General features: G+C 40.6%; 2 protein-coding genes across 2 annotated transcripts; one reads left to right on the top strand and one right to left on the bottom strand.

Annotated features, from left to right (window-relative positions):
• Positions 1-5,971: 5,971 nt before the first annotated feature.
• LOC127031780 (olfactory receptor 10A7-like) lies at positions 5,972-6,934 on the top strand. Its single transcript, XM_050918817.1, has one exon. It carries the CDS (start codon positions 5,972-5,974, stop codon positions 6,932-6,934), a length of 963 nt encoding a protein of 320 aa, XP_050774774.1.
• Positions 6,935-16,072: 9,138 nt separating this feature from the next.
• On the bottom strand, positions 16,073-17,053 carry LOC127031779 (olfactory receptor 10A4-like). The gene has a single exon (XM_050918816.1). The coding sequence runs from the start codon at positions 17,051-17,053 to the stop codon at positions 16,073-16,075; it is 981 nt and encodes a 326-aa protein (XP_050774773.1).
• Positions 17,054-17,696: the final 643 nt, after the last annotated feature.

The raw sequence follows: 17,696 nt of genomic DNA, 5'->3' as shown, positions 1-17,696 counted from the left end.
TCCCACAAGCAACGCAAACCAGGACATACAACTCGAGAAAATGAGACAGAGATAGTTCTGTATCGGCAGAATGTGGTAATTGCAAAGAGATATACCAGTACCTGATAATTAACTTTAAGCAACTAGGAGTTTGTATTAAATTTTATTACTTTATTTGTAAAACAGGGTTTCTCAAACAGGGGTCGCCACTTCTTTAGGGAAAGCCCCTGGTGGGCCAGGCTGGTGTGTTTACCTGTCCCAACCACAGGTCCAGCCAATCACGGCACCCACTGGCCACGGATCGCTGCTCCAGGCCAATGGGAGCTACTGGAAGCGGCACGGGCTGAGGGACTTACTGGCTGCCACTTCCAGAAACTCCCATTGTCCCGGAGTAGCAATCTGCGGTCAGTGGGAGACACGATTGGCCGGACCTGCGGATGGAGCAGGTAAACACACTGGCCCAGCCCACCAGGGGCTTTCCCTACAGAAGTGGCGACCCTTGTTTGAGAAACCCTGCTCTATTTCTCTATACACAGTAGTCACATTTCCTTACAATCCTGCAGTCACATACTCCAGGTCTTTGGAAAGTTCTTCATAGTTTAGATCTTTTAAGTCCTTTCCCAAACAAAAAACAATCAGATTTTTACCTCTCTTTGTACTCTCTTAGGTTTTCTATTACCCTTTCTTTAACATACTCCCCCAAAAAATCAAAATGTGCTTTGGTCCATATATTATTCAACCATAATCAATTCTATTTGAATTTGAATGATCAACAGTTATTTGAGAACATTTTTGATTCAATGATAAGAATGTCATTTTGAATGTCCATAGGAACAGTCATTTCAGAAACTCAAGGGGTACTATAAACATTAATGAAATTAGCCCCACAGCTCTACTGAGGGATAAGTAAAAATCATCATCCCTTTTTATAGGTGGAGACACAAAGGCAAAAAGAAGTGAAGCAGCATGTCCATCTTCTCTGACATTTTGGTATAAAGCCTGTAGGTGCATTAAAATTCCACCAGTCATGCTGAAAGGGAAGTTTGGTTTTTTCAGGCTCTCAATATTATTCTTTTGGATTCACTGAGACGAGGGAAAATACTCATCCTGCAAATCAATGTAGCTCCCTCTACTTCAAAGTAGCTTTTCTGTGTCCCCTGAGAGTCTATGCAGTGTGCCAATTACAATATTGTGTAGTCAATTATTTCTTACTATTACCAACAGGAGCAGCGCCAGGGTTTCTGGCGCCCTAGGCAGAATTTGGGGGAAAGGAAGGGGCGGCATATTGTAGGAGCTTCTGATTCTGCTCATGTTGCACTGCCGAAGAAGGACCCTTCTCTGAAATGCTGCAGGTGACAGCGGCAGTCATTCTCGAAATGTCGGCAGTAGATCAATTGCCTGCCGCTGTATTCCATGGCTCGTCGGTGGAGGGTCCTTCTTCGGTGGCGCGACGGGAGTGGAACCCAAAACTCCCACACGCCTTGTGGAGAGCAAGCAAAATGCCGTCTCCCGAATCCTGGTCCTTAGACGATTGCCTAGGTTTGCCTAATGAAAGCACCGGCCCTGATTACCAACAATCAACCACTGTGCATACTTAATGTAGCAGGAAAGAAGATGGGATGGATAAAGGAATTAGAAAGAGGATAAAATCAAAATAGTTCAGTGAAATGTATCCATCTACCCATTAGTCTATTGGTCAATCTACCTATTGACTTATCTGGCTTTCTGTTGGCCTTCCTGTGTGTCTGTCTGACTTTCTATTGGTCTGTCTGTGAGTAATTTTGGCAATTCATTTGGCAATTGATCTTTGATTATCAGCAATTAAGTATGCCATGTGGTCTGTGATGGGATGTTGGATGGGATGGGATCTGAGTTACTACAGAGAATTCTTTTCTGGGTGCTGGCTGGTGAGTCTTACCTACATGCTCAGGGTTTAACTGATTGCCATATTTGGGGTTGGGAAGAAATTTTCCTCCAGGGCAGATTGGTAGAGGCCCTGGAGGTTTTTCACCTTCCTCTGCAGCATGGGGAAGCATGGAGCAGCACGGGGGTCACTTGCTGGGGGATTCTCTGCAGCTTGAGGTCTTCAAACCAAAATTTGAGGACTTCAATAACTCAGACATAAGTTAGGAGTTTGTTATAGAAGTGGATGAGTGAGATTGTGTGGCCTGCATTGTGCAGGAGGTCAGACTAGATTATCATAATGGTCCTTTCTGACCTTAAAATCTATGAGTCTATGAGTCTGTCTGTCTGAAAAGCACATTCCAAGCAGTCCTGATTTTTTACACAGAAACAATGAACTTTGTGGAGGTGATTCTTTCCCTAGATACATTTTCTCTCATTTTCTGGCCACATCTAGAATACAGAAATGGCAGCCAACACAGACTGGGATTTTGGAAGGAGCCTAAAGGAGATTTGCACTTGGTGAAGTGAAGGAAGAATTTGCCTCAATGACTTTGGGGAAAAGTTTTCAAAAGTATTAGGGCTTCCCCTCATCCTCCCTTGGCTCTTGTCATGCAGACAGAAAGCAGGCAGCCACAGTCCAAAGTGCAGGCAGTGAAGTTTACTGGGTTTGTCAAGCAACCATAATCCACATCTCTGAACACCTGTAGAGCTTTTATTTGATCTTTTTCCCACCTCCTCCTTCTAAGCAGGCTTAATTATACCTCTAGTGCACACCGCTGCTCCCACTCCTTACAACAGTGGTCCCCAATGTGGTGCCCTATTCTGCTGTCCCAAGAATGGAGGAAATGCCACCTCGTAGCATGTGCTGCTCCAGGCTCATGCTTGCTGCACTGGTGCCTGGAGCTGGTCCTGTATGTGTGTATTCTTCTGCTGCACTGATACTGCTGTTTTCTTGTGCTTTGTGATTTATTATTTTTTTAACATTTTGCCATAAAATGAGTGGTTCAAATAAAAGACAAAGTGTATATTATTTCAATGCAGGGTGGGAAGAATCCCATTGTTTTATTGAAGAAAAAGAGAAATGTGTTTGCTTATTGTGTGAGGGTGCTGTTACAGTGCCAAAAAAACATAATGTCGAACACCATTTCCGAACTAATTATGGTCTTTTGATATTAGCCATCCACTTAAATCTGAGTTGAGAAAGGTTTGATTTGAGTTGATTAATTTTCTTCTATCTGCCCAGAAATCTCTTTTCACTAGACAAGTGGTAAAGTCTAAATGTGCTACTATTGCTTCCTTTAAAATTGCTCATCTGTTCGCAAAGAAGAAAAAAAGCTTTCAAGATGGTGAATTGTTGAAGGAAGCATTTTTGATTGGTGCTGATTGCCTGTTTCAAGGATTTCCTAAAAAGGGTGAGATTTTGTCGGCAATACAAGACTTGCAGTTATCAAACAACACAGTTACGAGGAGGATACATGCAATTTCAAGAGACATGCAAACTCAGCTAAAGGATGACTTGGAAATATGTGACTGGTTTTCACTGCAATTTGATGAATTGATAGATATATCGGATACAGCACAGTTGGCAGTTATGGTGAGGATGATATTTATTGAATTCACCATAAAAGAAGAGTAAAAGTATTGCCTATGAAAGGGCAAACAAAGGGTGAGGACATCTATAATTTATTCAAATCATACGCAACACCAATTAGTATGCCACTACACAAGCTGTCTACGATCACCACTGATGGGGCACCAGCAATGATGGACAGCGCCAACGGATTCATTGCACTCTGCAAGATGAATGAATCCTTTCCAAACTTTATGTCTTATCATTGCATTGTCCACCAAGAAGCTTTGTGCATCAAAGTTCTTTCTTTTCAACACATCATGAATGTTGTTATTAAAATGATTAACTCTCTTTGAGCGAAACCTTTGCAACACCGACTTTTAAAGTCCCTGTTGGAAGATGTTGATGATAAACAATCTGATCTTTTCTTGCACACAGAAGTACGATGGCTGAGCAAAGGTAACGTCCTTGCAAGTTTTTTAAGCCTAATTGAAGAAATCAAAGAATTTCTGAAGTCCACAAATCAGAACTTCGAGCAACTAGAAGACTCCAACTGGTTAATGGACTTGGCTTTTCTTGCCGACACACTGACAAATTGAACATTTTAAATCTTGAGCTCCAGGGAAAAGACAAACATGTGGCTCAAATGATAGGTTCTGTAAAATCATTCAAAGCAAAACTGATCTTGTGGATGTCACATATGAAGAAAAAGTCTCTCATCTGTTTCCCAAGTATGAAGAAAATGGTATGTGACAGTGATTTTAACCCGTCACCATTTGTTATCTGCATTCAAACACTTCTGGAACAATTTGAAAGGAGATTTCAACAGTTCACCATCACTGAACCTGTAGTTGCCTTTCTTGTGAATCCTTTTACTTGCCAAATAGAGGTAACAGAAATGGCTACATCAATTGTGAGTCTCATTCAAGTAAGAACAGAAGATGTGGAACTGGAGATTTTGGACCTTCAAAATGATATTATTCTAAAATCCTGTGCAACAGATAAAAACTTTTGGAAAGTAGTTAACCGAAAAAAGTTTCCTGTCTTAAAAAACCAAGTATACAAAATAAAATCTTATTTCGGTTTCACTTATCTATGCGAAGTTCTGTTTTCAACAATGCACATCATAAAATCAAAATACAGATCTCAGCTTACAGATGCCCATCTTGACAATTGCTTATGAACAGGAATATCATCCTACTCTCCCAACTAAGAAAAATTGGCTGAAGAAATGCAGTGCCAAAAATAACATTGACTCTATTAGAAAAAACACGTGACTTAATTAAACCTATTTTCCACTAAGTGCTGATAATCACGTATGATTAACTTGTGTTTAACTTTTTTTCATATTTGTTTGTTTGTTTATTGAAATCCAGATACCAGTAACAATACAAAGAATATTTTTAATTAACCATAACTGGCTATCTATGTTAAAGTAAAAATAATAAATATATTTGGACCAGCAGATCAACAATGTTTTACTTTTTTAAAATAAATATGAGGAAAACTGTTTATAATATTTATTTTGTAAAAACTACTTAATTTTTTCTTACAGGTAGATAAAAAAGAGCTAATTCACATGGTAAGGTGAAAGAGTAATTGCCGAATAATTTAATTAATACCTTTTACATGTAAAATTATCTTTTTTATCTTATGGATTCATATGTAATATCGTTTATCTTATGGATTCATTATGTAATATTTAATATGATGTTTTTCATATTATTTAATGTACAAATACAAAATAAGCCTTGAAAAATTGTTGGTGCCTGCCACACTCTTCTGAATATATGAATATGCTGCTGGCCACAAAATGATTGGGGACCACTGCCTTACAATTTACAGTCATGTTCTTTTTTGGAGAGTGGTGAGTTTGGAGGCTTCAGTACCGTCTCTTTTTTATTTCATGGGAGGGGTAAAGAGTAAGGTTCTGTTTCAGCCAGGGTCACCATTTCTTTGGCTTTTAGTGTTTCTTATACCTCCGCCCATCCACCTCACCCCTCCAAACCGATCTTGATCTTGTCATGGGAAAATAATTCTACATTTGTATATCAACCTCCCACATGCGCAGCAGTACTTTAACTCTATTCCTTATATTTTCGTATTGGGCTGTAATACCAACTGGCTAGGCAGAAGCAACATATGGTGTCTTTGTTCTTTGCTCACACATGGTAGTAAGACATGAACAATTGTGTTTTAAAGACCTCAACATTCAAATGGCTAAACAAAACCTAAAAGTCTATCTCAAGCAAATATACAGACCTGAATGTTGTATTACCATCACCAAAAAAATGCACATGGGGCAGTAAAGAACCCAGGTACAGATCCTTAAAGGTATTTAGGTGCCTAACTCCTATAGAAATCAATGGAAGTGAGTCACTGAAATATCTTTGAGAACATAGGCCCCAACTCTCATAGAATGTCCATTGGAGAATGTGTACCTTTGACTGTTTCTCTTTATTTCCCGCAGTAGGTCATTTCTTCACATGATATCTAGGTATTTATTGTCTCCCATTGATGAAATACACAAGAAGGGGGAACCTCACTACGGTGACTGAATTCATTCTACTGGGATTTTCCAACCACCATGACCTGCAGGTGCCTCTGTTCTCCATCTATCTGTTCATTTACATTATTACCTTGATGGGGAACATGCTCATCATTCTCATCACCATAGACACAGCCCTTCAAACCCCTATGTATTTCTTTCTCCGAGTCTTATCCTTCCTGGAGATCTGCTACACCTCGGTCACCATCCCCAAGATGCTAGTGGACTTCCTTTCAGACAACAGGAGCATTTCCTACTTGGGCTGTGCTGCACAAATGTACTTCCTGCTCTTCCTTGGAATCTCTGAGTGCTTCCTTCTGGCTGCAATGGCGTACGACCGCTATGTGGCCATATGCAACCCATTGAGGTACAGGCTCATCATGAACAGGAGGGTCTGCCTTTTCTTGACAGTTCTCTCTTGGTTCTGGGGTAATGTGGTGTCCCTAGTACAGACAGCCTGGGTTTTCACCTTGCCATTTTGTGGGTCCAATCAGATTAACTATTTCTTCTGTGACATTCCCCCATTGATTAAGCTTTCTTGCACTGACACCTCTTCATATGAAATGCAGTTGTTTACAGTTACTATACTGGTGAACTTCACTCCATTTTCTCTCATCCTTGTGTCCTACATTGTTATTATCTCCACCATCTTAAAGATGGCTTCAGCTGATGGCAGACACAAAGCTTTCTCTACCTGCTCCTCACACCTCCTTGTGGTGACACTGTATTACGGGAGCAGTGGCCTGATCTATTTAAGACCTAAGTCCATTAACTCACTGGACAGCAACAAAGTGCTGGCTCTGATGTATACAACCATCACTCCCATCTTGAACCCTATAGTCTACAGCCTGAGGAACAATGAGGTGAAAGGGGCTGTGCAGAGATTGTTATGGGATGGGCTGAAAGGAAAAATATTTTCTCAAAGAAAATAATTGGGATATAGGTCTTGTTCTGAGATCAGTTATCCAACTGTACAAATCTTGAGCAGTTACTTTGATGTGAATGCCATTCACTGCTACAGTTGATGTAGTGTCCAAAAACTGCAAAATGAAATGCTCACAAATGTTGAAAACATTTTGTCAATTTTCTGGGGGAGTTGAAATTAGAAATTTTGACCAGAAAAAGGCATCAAAGTTTCAGAAATGTTGATCATAGATACTGCTGCTTGAAACACACATTAAAATCACAAAAACTCATCTACATTTAATGTGAATATGGATGGATTTCTTTTCATCTTAAGTCAAAAATGCAATGAAATATGTTGCTGAAAAAGCTAATTTTAGAAAACATTAAACATTGTTCAAGTGCTGCAAGCTAACCATTTTGAGAATGATTTTGAACAAAATTTCATGAAAATTGTAGAAAATGAGCATGAATAATACACTATAACGTACAATAGAAAATTTCACAAAAAAATACAAAAATAGGTCCATTTGAAGTTACCAAATGAAAGTCAGGGATGGTGCTTCCATTAGGCAACCCTAAGCAGTTACCTAGGGCTCCAGGATTGGGGGGCAGCATTTTGCGCGCTCCCTACAGGGTGCACTGGAGCTTCCGGTTCCGCTCCCGTTGTGCTGCCGAAGAAGGACCCTCTGCCGACATTTCGGCAGCAGCTCAATGACTGCCGCTGTCGCCTGCAGCATTTCGGCGGAGGGTCCTTCTTCAGCAGCATGACGGAAGCAGAACCAGAAGCTCCCGTGCGCCCCATGGGGAGAGTGCAAAATGCCCCCCCCCCCAATTCTGCCTAGGGTACCAGAAACCCTGACGCAGCTCCTGTTAAAAGTAACTTTATTGTTCGTAATTTTTTCACCATTTCTACTAAACACAGATCAGAAAATGAAATGAAAAAAGGAGAGTTTTTTAGCACCGAAAAGATATTCACAAGCCCATCAGAAAAACATTTCCAATTTCATTGCAAATACAATTTCCCCATCAAGACTTTTCTCGGTGTCACTTTCACATCCTGTTCTTCAGGGTGTAGCTCAACGGCTTCAGCATGAAAGGTGTCTGTGTTGCAAAGCACAGACAACACCCTGTCATTATTCAGCGAGAAGCTGGAGATGGGCCCAACTTGAGTGTCACAGAATAGGAGGAGGAGGGTCAAGTGAGACATACAGGTAGAAAAAATTTCAGAGTCCACTTTGTAGAGCATATCTCAGGATGGTGAAAATGAGGTACACATAGGAGAGGACTATACATAGAAATGTTACTTACCCTATGAAGATCTTGAAAACTAACAAGTTGATCTTCTTAAGGTAGGTTACTCCATGCAAGAAATTTACTTGATTTCATTGGGCAACCGTGGACAGTACTGTACATAAATAATGTAGACAGAATCAGGACTTTTCTCTGAATTCTGGTGGTGCTCAATTAGTGAAGTGTGTACCGAGGCATTACAAACAACACACACAGTTACTGTCTGAATCGAATAAAACCAGGGACATGGGGAGAATAGTGAGGAAACTTATTTCTTCACTTCCAAAAGCACAAGTCTCTTCTAAATGAGAGTAATGAGCCCTCCTTTGGGACTAGAGTACAGAAACCCAACATAAATTCTAAACTGTAGCAGAGAATGTACACAGGCTGAGGATCGACCCTGAGTAATTTTCTTGCTTTCCTGAAGAAATAAAAAACTGCAGTTACATAGGTGCCCCTCTTTGGAAATGACATTAGCCATCCCCAGGACTCCATTTAATAATGTAAAATCTTCCCACAGCCATACAGATTGGGATATGATGTAATTATACTGGAAGTTGGATGGGACAAGGGTTGTCTTTTTGCTCCGGTTTTGTCCAGAGAATAGAACAATGTGGTCCTGATGCATGATCAGGACTCTTAGATATTACCTCAGATCAAGGAAAGAAAGAAAGAAAGAAAGAAAGAAAGAAAGAAAGAAAGAAAGAAAGAAAGAAAGAAAGGAAAGGTGTCCTGCAATCAATGCAAACCAGAACCTACCACTCTTGTAAATCAAACAGACATAGTTCCATGTCTGGCAGAGTCTGGCAATCAATAAAGGAAGAAACCAGTATCTTATAATTAACTTGAAGGCAATTGAGAGTTTGTATTGTGTTTTATTACTTTATTTGTAGAAAGCAATTGTGTAGCATTACTGCTAATGATGAAGTATTTGTCCTCTTTTTATTTAATTGTTATCTTTATTTAATTATTTTTAATTATCCGTGATTTTCAGAGATCTCAGACACTGAATTAAGTCATTGCCAATTACATTTTAATTTTAGACATATCTTCCTGATTCTGGAGATCTAGAAGTGTTAGCGATAGGACTGTCTACTTTATCAGACATTTATCCAGGGCTCAATTCTGCAAAGGCACATGAATAAGTCACCTCATGTGGCAAAGTTTTCTAGATTGTAGTGGTTGGCTTTAAGTGACTCCTTACGGATGTTGTTTTTTTTTCCTGAAATCCAAGGTGTATGGGCTGTGGGCTCTGCGGCCTCTTTATTCATGAAGACTTTACATCTGTCTTTAGTATGGAAGTGGGTGCATGAAATAAAAAACTTGTCTGTCTCTGCATAGAGACATGGCCCCCATCTGTGTAGTATGATCGGTCATATCACTGGGTTTCTGCTGAGGGTTACACTCTCATATCTATAGGATATATTTCCTATATATCCTATATATAGGGGTAATTCTGTGCTTAGACCTAAGCAATTCATGAGACCCAGAATCTCTTACTGCTCCCACCACAAGCTAGCTGTGGGACATTGATGGAGAATCGCTTCTTGCCTCTCTGTGCCTCAGTTTCTCCATCTGAAAAAGTGGAGTAAATACTGACCTGCCACAGCCAGAGGTTGTGAAGCTGGCACAACTGATGTTAGTTGCTCAGAGAACCTGAGTTGGAAGGTGCTGTATAAATATTAGGGGACATATTTTAATACTTTCACCCTGAATGGGACCTTGTTCCATAAATAATCACATTGGTTTCTGTGGAATTGCTCAAGGAACAATTCAGATAGTAATCAGTAAGGGCTCAAAGAACTGGCTAGTTATTCATCATTACTATTATCACTAATAAGAACAGGAACAATGCCTTATATCTTTTTCAGGGCTAGTCTAACAAATTAATTTCTGTCCTGGAAGAAATGAATAATTTCAGAATTTGGTTTTACCCCATATCAGGCCAAAAAGTCAACACTGCAGATTTTTCAATGAAACAAAATATTCTGAAATATAACATTTCAATAAGGTAAAAATGTCAGGAGGGTTTAATAAGTTGAAAATTATATGATATGATATCATATCATATCATATGATATAGTTAAAATGATAAAGATTAAATCATTTTCCCCCACAATATGAATTTCCCAAACAGATAAAAATAAAACATTCCAGGTGAACATTCAGATTTTGTTTAATCAGCCTTTTCTTACCAAAAACATTCATCTGAAATGTTTCAATCAGCTCTACTCTCCTTTACAAGCCTCTACATGTCTATCCATAGTTGTTATATTGTCTGGTTGTCATATAGTCACATACTCCAAGTCTCTGGAAGTTTCTTCATATTTTAGATTGTTTAATTCCCTTCCCCCACAACAATATTCATATTTTCCTCTCTCCTTCTTTACTATCTCCAGTTTTCTATGAGCCTTTATTTAAAAAAAAAGCAATCAATTTTATCTCTTGTCCAGATATAACGAAAAAATAATCAATTCATTTTTATTTGAATTATCAACAGTTATTTAGGAATGTCTTTGATTCAATAATAAGAATATACATTTGCATATCCATACCACCTGCTACTTGAGGATCTCAACGTGGTCTATACATGAGTTAGGATCTGAGGCTAAAATAAGGAAAGAGCAAGTTAAAAATTGCTTACACAAGTAAGAGGGCTTCAAGTGAGCAGGGACTGATGAAATACATGCTAGAATACTCAAGGAACTGACTGAGGAGATATCTCAGCCATTAGTGATTATCTTTGAAAAGTCATAGAAGATGGGAGAGATTCCACAAGACTGGAAGGGGGCATATATAGTGCCCATCTATAAACAGAGGAGTAAGGAAAACCTGGGGAACTACAAACCAGTCAGCATAACTTCAGTACTTGGAAAGATAAAGGAGCAAATAATCCAGCAATCAATCTTCAAACACCTGGAAGATGATAAGTTACTGTCTCTACCAAGAACAAATCATGTCAAACTAAATGACAGAGTAACAAAGCTTGTCGATGGGGGGAAGCAGTAAATGTGGTATGTCCTGACTTTATCAAAGCTTTTGATACTGTCTCACATGACCTTCTCATAAACAAATTAGGAAAATACAACCTAGATGGAGCTACTATGAGGTGGATGCACAACTGTTTGGAAGACCATTCCCAAAGAATAGTTATCAGTAGTTGAGATCATGCCGGAAGGGCATAATGAGTGGGGTCCTGCAGGGATCAGTACTGGGTTTAGTTTTGTTCAATATCTTCATCAATGATTTAGATAATGGCAAAGAGAGTACACTGTAAAAATTTTGGATGATACCAAAATTTGGGGTGGGGAAACCCAGAGAAAGATTGTGGGGTACTGCAGGAGGCAGAATCCTGAGATAAGGGCACTGGGGTCCTGGCAGGGACACGGGGGCCAATGGCAAGTGGATCACCGGTCTGCAGAGGGTGCGCCGGGGTCTAAGAGCTAATTCCTGAGGACATCCAGCAGGAGGCGCCGCAGGGGTGAGTCTGCACTATGCTTCATACACCTTTATCATCTCCACCGTCTTAAAGATGGCATTGACTGAAGGCAGACACAAAGCCTTCTCTATCTGCTCCTCACATCTCATGGTGGTGATGTATTACAAGAATGTCAGCCTGATCTATTCAGGACCCAAGTTCACTGACTCACCAGACAGCAACAAAGTGCTGGCTCTCATATACACAACCATCACCCCAACCTTGAACCCCTTTATGTATCTCCTGAGGAACAAGGAAGTAAAAGGTGCTCTGAGGAGACTGTAGGGGGACAGGATAAAGAGAAAAATATTTTCTCACAGAAAGTAATTTGGGCACAGATCTTGTTCTGATATCAGTTACACAACCGTGCAAATTTCGAGTAGCTCCATTGACAACAATGGCAACAACGGTTTAACTAGTGTCCAAAAACTGCAAAATGAAACATGCAAAAATGTTGTTAACATTTTGTCAATTTTGGGGGGACTTGAAATTAAACATTTTGGCCAAAAAAGTCACCAAAGATTCAGAAATGATGCTCGTCTCTGTAGCTGCTTGAAACAGACAGAGAAAAATTACAAAAACTTATCTACAATTCAGATTAATATGCATAGATTTTTTTCATCTCAGCTCAAATTTACAATAAAAATGTTGTTGGAAAATCTGATTTTGGACAATAATGTTGATGTTCTGTATGTAAAATCATTGTATGTTAAACTATATGTGTACATGATTGTCCTCTAATTATGTGTATTTATTGCAAATGGCTTGCCTAGATCTGGGAAAGAGATATGAAAGGTTTTGCCAAGGTTTGAAATAAACCATGGTATTTGCGGGCATGATTTTCTATGACCTTGTGTCTTCTGTAATAGATTACATCTGTACAGAAGAATGACAAAGCAGATGTAAAATGCTATCAGAATAAAATGATAGGTCCTGGTTCTTCTCTAAAAGACTCTGTTGTAAATCAGAAATGACTGCATTGACATCAGAGGCATAAATCAGAGAAATAGGACCTAAGCATTTATAGTCTCATTCAGAGGTGTGAATGACTACACAAGGTGTAAGGCAATAGACATTCATATTCTACTCTTCTTTGTAGAATTGGTCCCTATATAGTAGGCCATTTGGCTGGCTGTTTTCCAATTTCTTCATTCTAGCCCACTTTTCATGAGAAAAAATGCTTAAAAAGTCTGAAATTAAAGCCATTGCACTGGCATGAAGGAGGGGGCTTATTCATGGCAAGGATGTTGAAAGTGGAATAACACACTGATTGTCTCAGACACATTGTATAAGGCTCTCAATAAATAATAGGACCGGTAGCAGCAGAGCAGGTGAAAATGATGTCTGGTCACCAGGGGTAAAAGTAAGTCAGGACACTTACTGGTATGGGGCCGGGGTGGCTCTGGCCCCCAGAAGGGGTGGGGCCTCAGGCAGAAGGGGTGGGGCTAAAGGTCAGCCACCTGGGCCCCCCATGTTAATTTAAAGGGCCCAAGGCTCCAGATGCTGTTGTTGTGGCAGTGGCAGCAGCGACCGGAACCCCAGACCCTTTTAAATTGCTGGCCACAGGGCAGCTGCTCCGTCTGCCCCTCTCCACACCTGTCAACAGACGGGGTCGGGGGGGAAGGGGCAGGGACATTAAATCACTGCCACAGCAAAGGATGGTCCTTAAAGCACTGCCGCAGCAGCACTTTAATGTCTCTGCCCCTTTTGCCTCTCCTGTAGGTGGCCCTACTGGTAAGGACCCTACCAGCAGGGCTGCCTACAAGGGAGGCAAAAGGGGCAAGGACATTAAAGTGCTGCTGCGGCAGTGCTTTAATGTGGGCTAGGTATGGGCCGACGCAGTTCTTACCAGTATGCCGTACTGCCCCCTACTGGTTCACTTTCACCCCTGCTGGTCACCAAGGCCCAGATCCACAAATGGATTTAGCACCCCAGGATGAGATTTAGGCAGCTTTAGGCACCATTGCAATCCACAAACATGTTCTGCTGCCACTAAACTCTGTAGGCACCTAAACTAACTAAGGGCCAGATTTTTGAAAGTATTTTGGTGCCCATTGAAATCCAAACCTTTAAAAATCTGGCCCTAGGGACCTACATTTGTACTGTCAACATTTTCTTAGTGCCTAAATTTCTGCCTTTAGGCATGGAATGCCCATTTGACACCAAAGCTGCAGTGTAATCAAAAAACCTGTGAAGATTGGTGTCCCCAGCCTGTCTCACCTGAGGAGCCTTATCCACTAGGTAGGCTCTGCATGCATATAATGGCCCGAGGGAGACATGGGATAAAATGAAGTAATAGCAGTCTCTTCCATTATAAAATTTAGCCCAGCCATTAAAGAACCACTTGGGCTGTCGACACCCAAGTTCAATTCCCCTTTTGGGTCAATCAGGTGAAGGGATCTTCCAGCTCTGAAGTGACTGCCTTGACCACTGGGGTACAGAGTCATTTTCATTTGCTATGAGGCCCAATGCATATTTAATTGCTTATACAAAGTGAAACAGATTCAACAGGAGATACTGGAAGAGCACTGTATCAGGATTTCCTTTAATTAGGCTTGGTAAAATTCAATTTTTTTTAATTTTGATACATAATATTGATGTTTGTTTATAACAGGGTTTCTCAAACTGGGGTCACCATTTATGTAGAGAGAGCCCCTAGCAGGCCGGGCCGGTGTGTTTACCTGCCTCTTCTGCAGGTCCAGCCGATCGTGGCTCCCACTGGCCGTTGATCACTGCTCCGAGCCAATGGGAGCCATGATCGGCCGGACCTGCGGACGGGGCAGGTAAACAAACTGTCCCGGCCCACCAGGGGCTTTCCCTACACAAGCGGAGACCCCTATTTGAGAAACCCTGGTTTATAAGCATTTTCAATTTCTATCAATTTACATCATCACAGTTGTGCAACATCATAGGTTTTAAGTATTTTTTCTGATTGTTATCGGTTTAAATGTTTATAGTTGTGGAAAATAATCGGGGGACAAAGACAAGAGGGTGAGTCATTATTTAATGACAAGAGACATTAATTGCAAAAAGTTAAAGGTTTATAATCACTAAAACAGAAAATGAAATCACATGACAAAATATACAAGGTAAGAATCCTTCAATTAAATTCTAATAAGTTCCCAAGCAGCATTTGTCTTAATTTGCCTATCCATAAATTTCTATTCTTTTCAAAGGAAATATTTTTGCTGTTTTGTGTGTGTAAGGTGAAACTGATGTCTAATGTCATTTACCAATAAAAATCTCATCCTTCAAACCTATCCTTAAGTCAGTGGTTACAGCATGTAGCCAAAACATCAAAACCCCATGTTTGAATCCCTTCTACTTCTCGGGCAGAGAGGGAAACTTATCTGGGGGCATCTCCCATATTTTTGGTGAGTGCCCTGAACAGTGGGCTAAAGCTTATAAGAGAAGTTGCCTCCTCTCTCTGACATTTTGTGTGCAGTCAGGCTTGCTCTAAGAATGCCTACTGGATGAAGTACACCACATGTTGGGCCCATGGATCTTGAAAGGTGCCTTGTGAGGAAATTGACCATTGTAGCTGTGGAGATATGTCTCCAAGTTTTGCATCTGTTGTTATGGCAGGGGCTGGTGTTGCTTTGTTTTGGCGGATCCTGGTGGGGAGCTTCTGATGATGAGCTTGGTGATGTTGAGGGGTTGTTTTGAAGGCCAAAAGAAGGAGTTTGGGGAAGATTTCTTTCAGGATGTGGCCCCCAGTGAGTATGCATTGTAATTTTTTAAATTATACTTACATTCATAAATCTGCTAGACAACAAAAAACATGTCTTTAATAAAGACACTGGATTTCTGGCTCATTATAACCATCTGTAACTCACTAACCCCACTTTGTCCAATTATTGTAGAAGTGTTAACTGCCTACCTCACCTTCAGTGATTTTTGCAACATATATTAATGCTTTATCTATTCCACCCTTGTATTTAGCTGTGATTCTCTGAGAACCTTTCTCCGACCTGAAGAAAAGCTCCATGTAAGCACAAAAGCTTGTCTCTCTCACCGGCAGAAGTTGGTCCACTAAAAAATATCACCTCACCCAACTTGCGCCTTTAATATCCTGGGACAACCATGGCTACAACAACACTGCAAACAAGGTATACCTCATGTAGACCATCTGAACTGTGGAGAAATTAGTCTCTACTTAAATCTCTAAAATCACTTCCTATCATGCAGTGCAGCTCATTTCACTCACATTACTCCAGGGTCCATCCAGATTATATCTTATGAGTCAACCTATAGCTGGCCCGGCTGGCCCTTTCTCACACTTAGGGTCTTACTATAGGTAATAGAACAGCTCTAATAATTAAGGACGCCCACATGAGCCGTGGTTTGCTACATTGCATCACATGATGAGCTCCCTTTCTACATATTTGATTGCAGCTTACAATAAATGCCTACCACATAGTTGGTGATTGGTTATAGAAATCATAGTCTTACTTAGAGCTTTTCTCAGGGCCTCCTTGACCTCTTTGTTTCTCAAGCTGTAGATGAGGGGATTGGCCAGGGGAGTCAGGATGGTGTAGAGGACAGAGAGCACTTTGTTCAGGTCTCGAAGGGCAGCAGTGTCTGGGAGCATGTACACAATGATTAGGGTCCCATAGAAAATTGTGACCATGATGAGGTGAGAGGAGCAGGTAGAAAAAGCCTTTTGCCTCCCCGTGGTGGAAGGGATTCTCAGGATGGTGCTGATGATACACACGTAAGATGTCAGCGTTAAGAGAAATGGAAGAAGAATCATTATGAAGGAGAGAAGGAAGATCACAAGAACCATCTTGCTGGTGTCACTGCAGGACAATTTGAGCAATGCGATGTAATCACAAAAGAAATGGTCAATTTCATTGGGCCCACAGAAAATCATTTGTGACATCCAGCATGCTGTGTTGGTACTGACTGTGAAGCCACTTAGCCAAGACCCAGCTGCTAGCTGGAGGGAAAACCGATCATTCATAAGGGCTGAATAATGCAGGGGTCTGCATATGGCTAAATACCGATCATAAGACATCACTGCTAGGAGACAACATTCTGTAGCTACCAGACAAGCAAAGCAATGCAATTGTACAATACATCCCCCAACAGAAATGGTTCTGTCCCCAGTCAGGAGACTGGCCAGCACCCTGGGCAGAATGTTTGAGGTGTAGCAGGTCTCCAAGCAGGACAAGTTTCCCAGGAAGAAGTACATGGGGGTGTGGAGGTGCTGATCAGCCACAACTAGCACAACAATGAGGATGTTCCCAGCCACGGTCACAATGTAGATCACTAGGAACAGCGGGAAGAGAAGAATCTGTAGTTCGAGGAGATTCCCAAATCCCAGGAGGATGAATTCTGTGACGCCTGTTTGATTTCCCCATTCAGTATCTTCCATGGTTTGTATCTACAGAAAATAACTCCCAATAATAATTAAGTGAATTCTGTCACTGTTTGATATCCCCTTACTCTGTTTCCCATGACCAGTCCCTAAAAGATAGTTAAACAAAATCTTTGCAGTGTTATTAGATGAAGTTAGAAATTTAATACAGAGTCAATAATTTAAGCCTATAAAGATTATAATTTAAACTCCGATTTTCCCGGTGATTACTAATGTTATTTTTGACCTGATACTCCAGACAGTGAACATTCATTTCTTCATATCTCTGATGCTTGAGGCATCTGATATCAGCTTAAAAGTAACTTGAAATTTCATTAGCCACAAACCTTGTTAATACAACCAATGCAATCTCCATTTCTTCCAACTTGAAATCTGGTCTCTTTTGAGGGCTAGAACCCACTTCTTCAGATCTGATGAATGCCTGAGAGTTTAGGCCCAATTGCATTTGTTAGTCTCTAAGTTGCCACAAGGACTCCTCATTTTTTTTTGATCATACAGACTAACACGGCTACCACTAAAACGTGTTCTCTATCAGTAGAATTTCAATAACTTTCAAGAGCTACACAGATTTAAACCAGATGGGGATCTGACCCATTGACTGCAGTAGCATTGAATATCTGGGCCAGTGCATTCAAAAAAT

Source organism: Gopherus flavomarginatus, chromosome 11 (assembly GCF_025201925.1).
Source record: "Gopherus flavomarginatus isolate rGopFla2 chromosome 11, rGopFla2.mat.asm, whole genome shotgun sequence".
NCBI lineage: Eukaryota > Metazoa > Chordata > Testudines > Testudinidae > Gopherus > Gopherus flavomarginatus.
The sequence above is the reverse complement of the archived record's forward strand: the minus strand, read 5'-3'. Positions and strand labels throughout refer to the sequence as shown.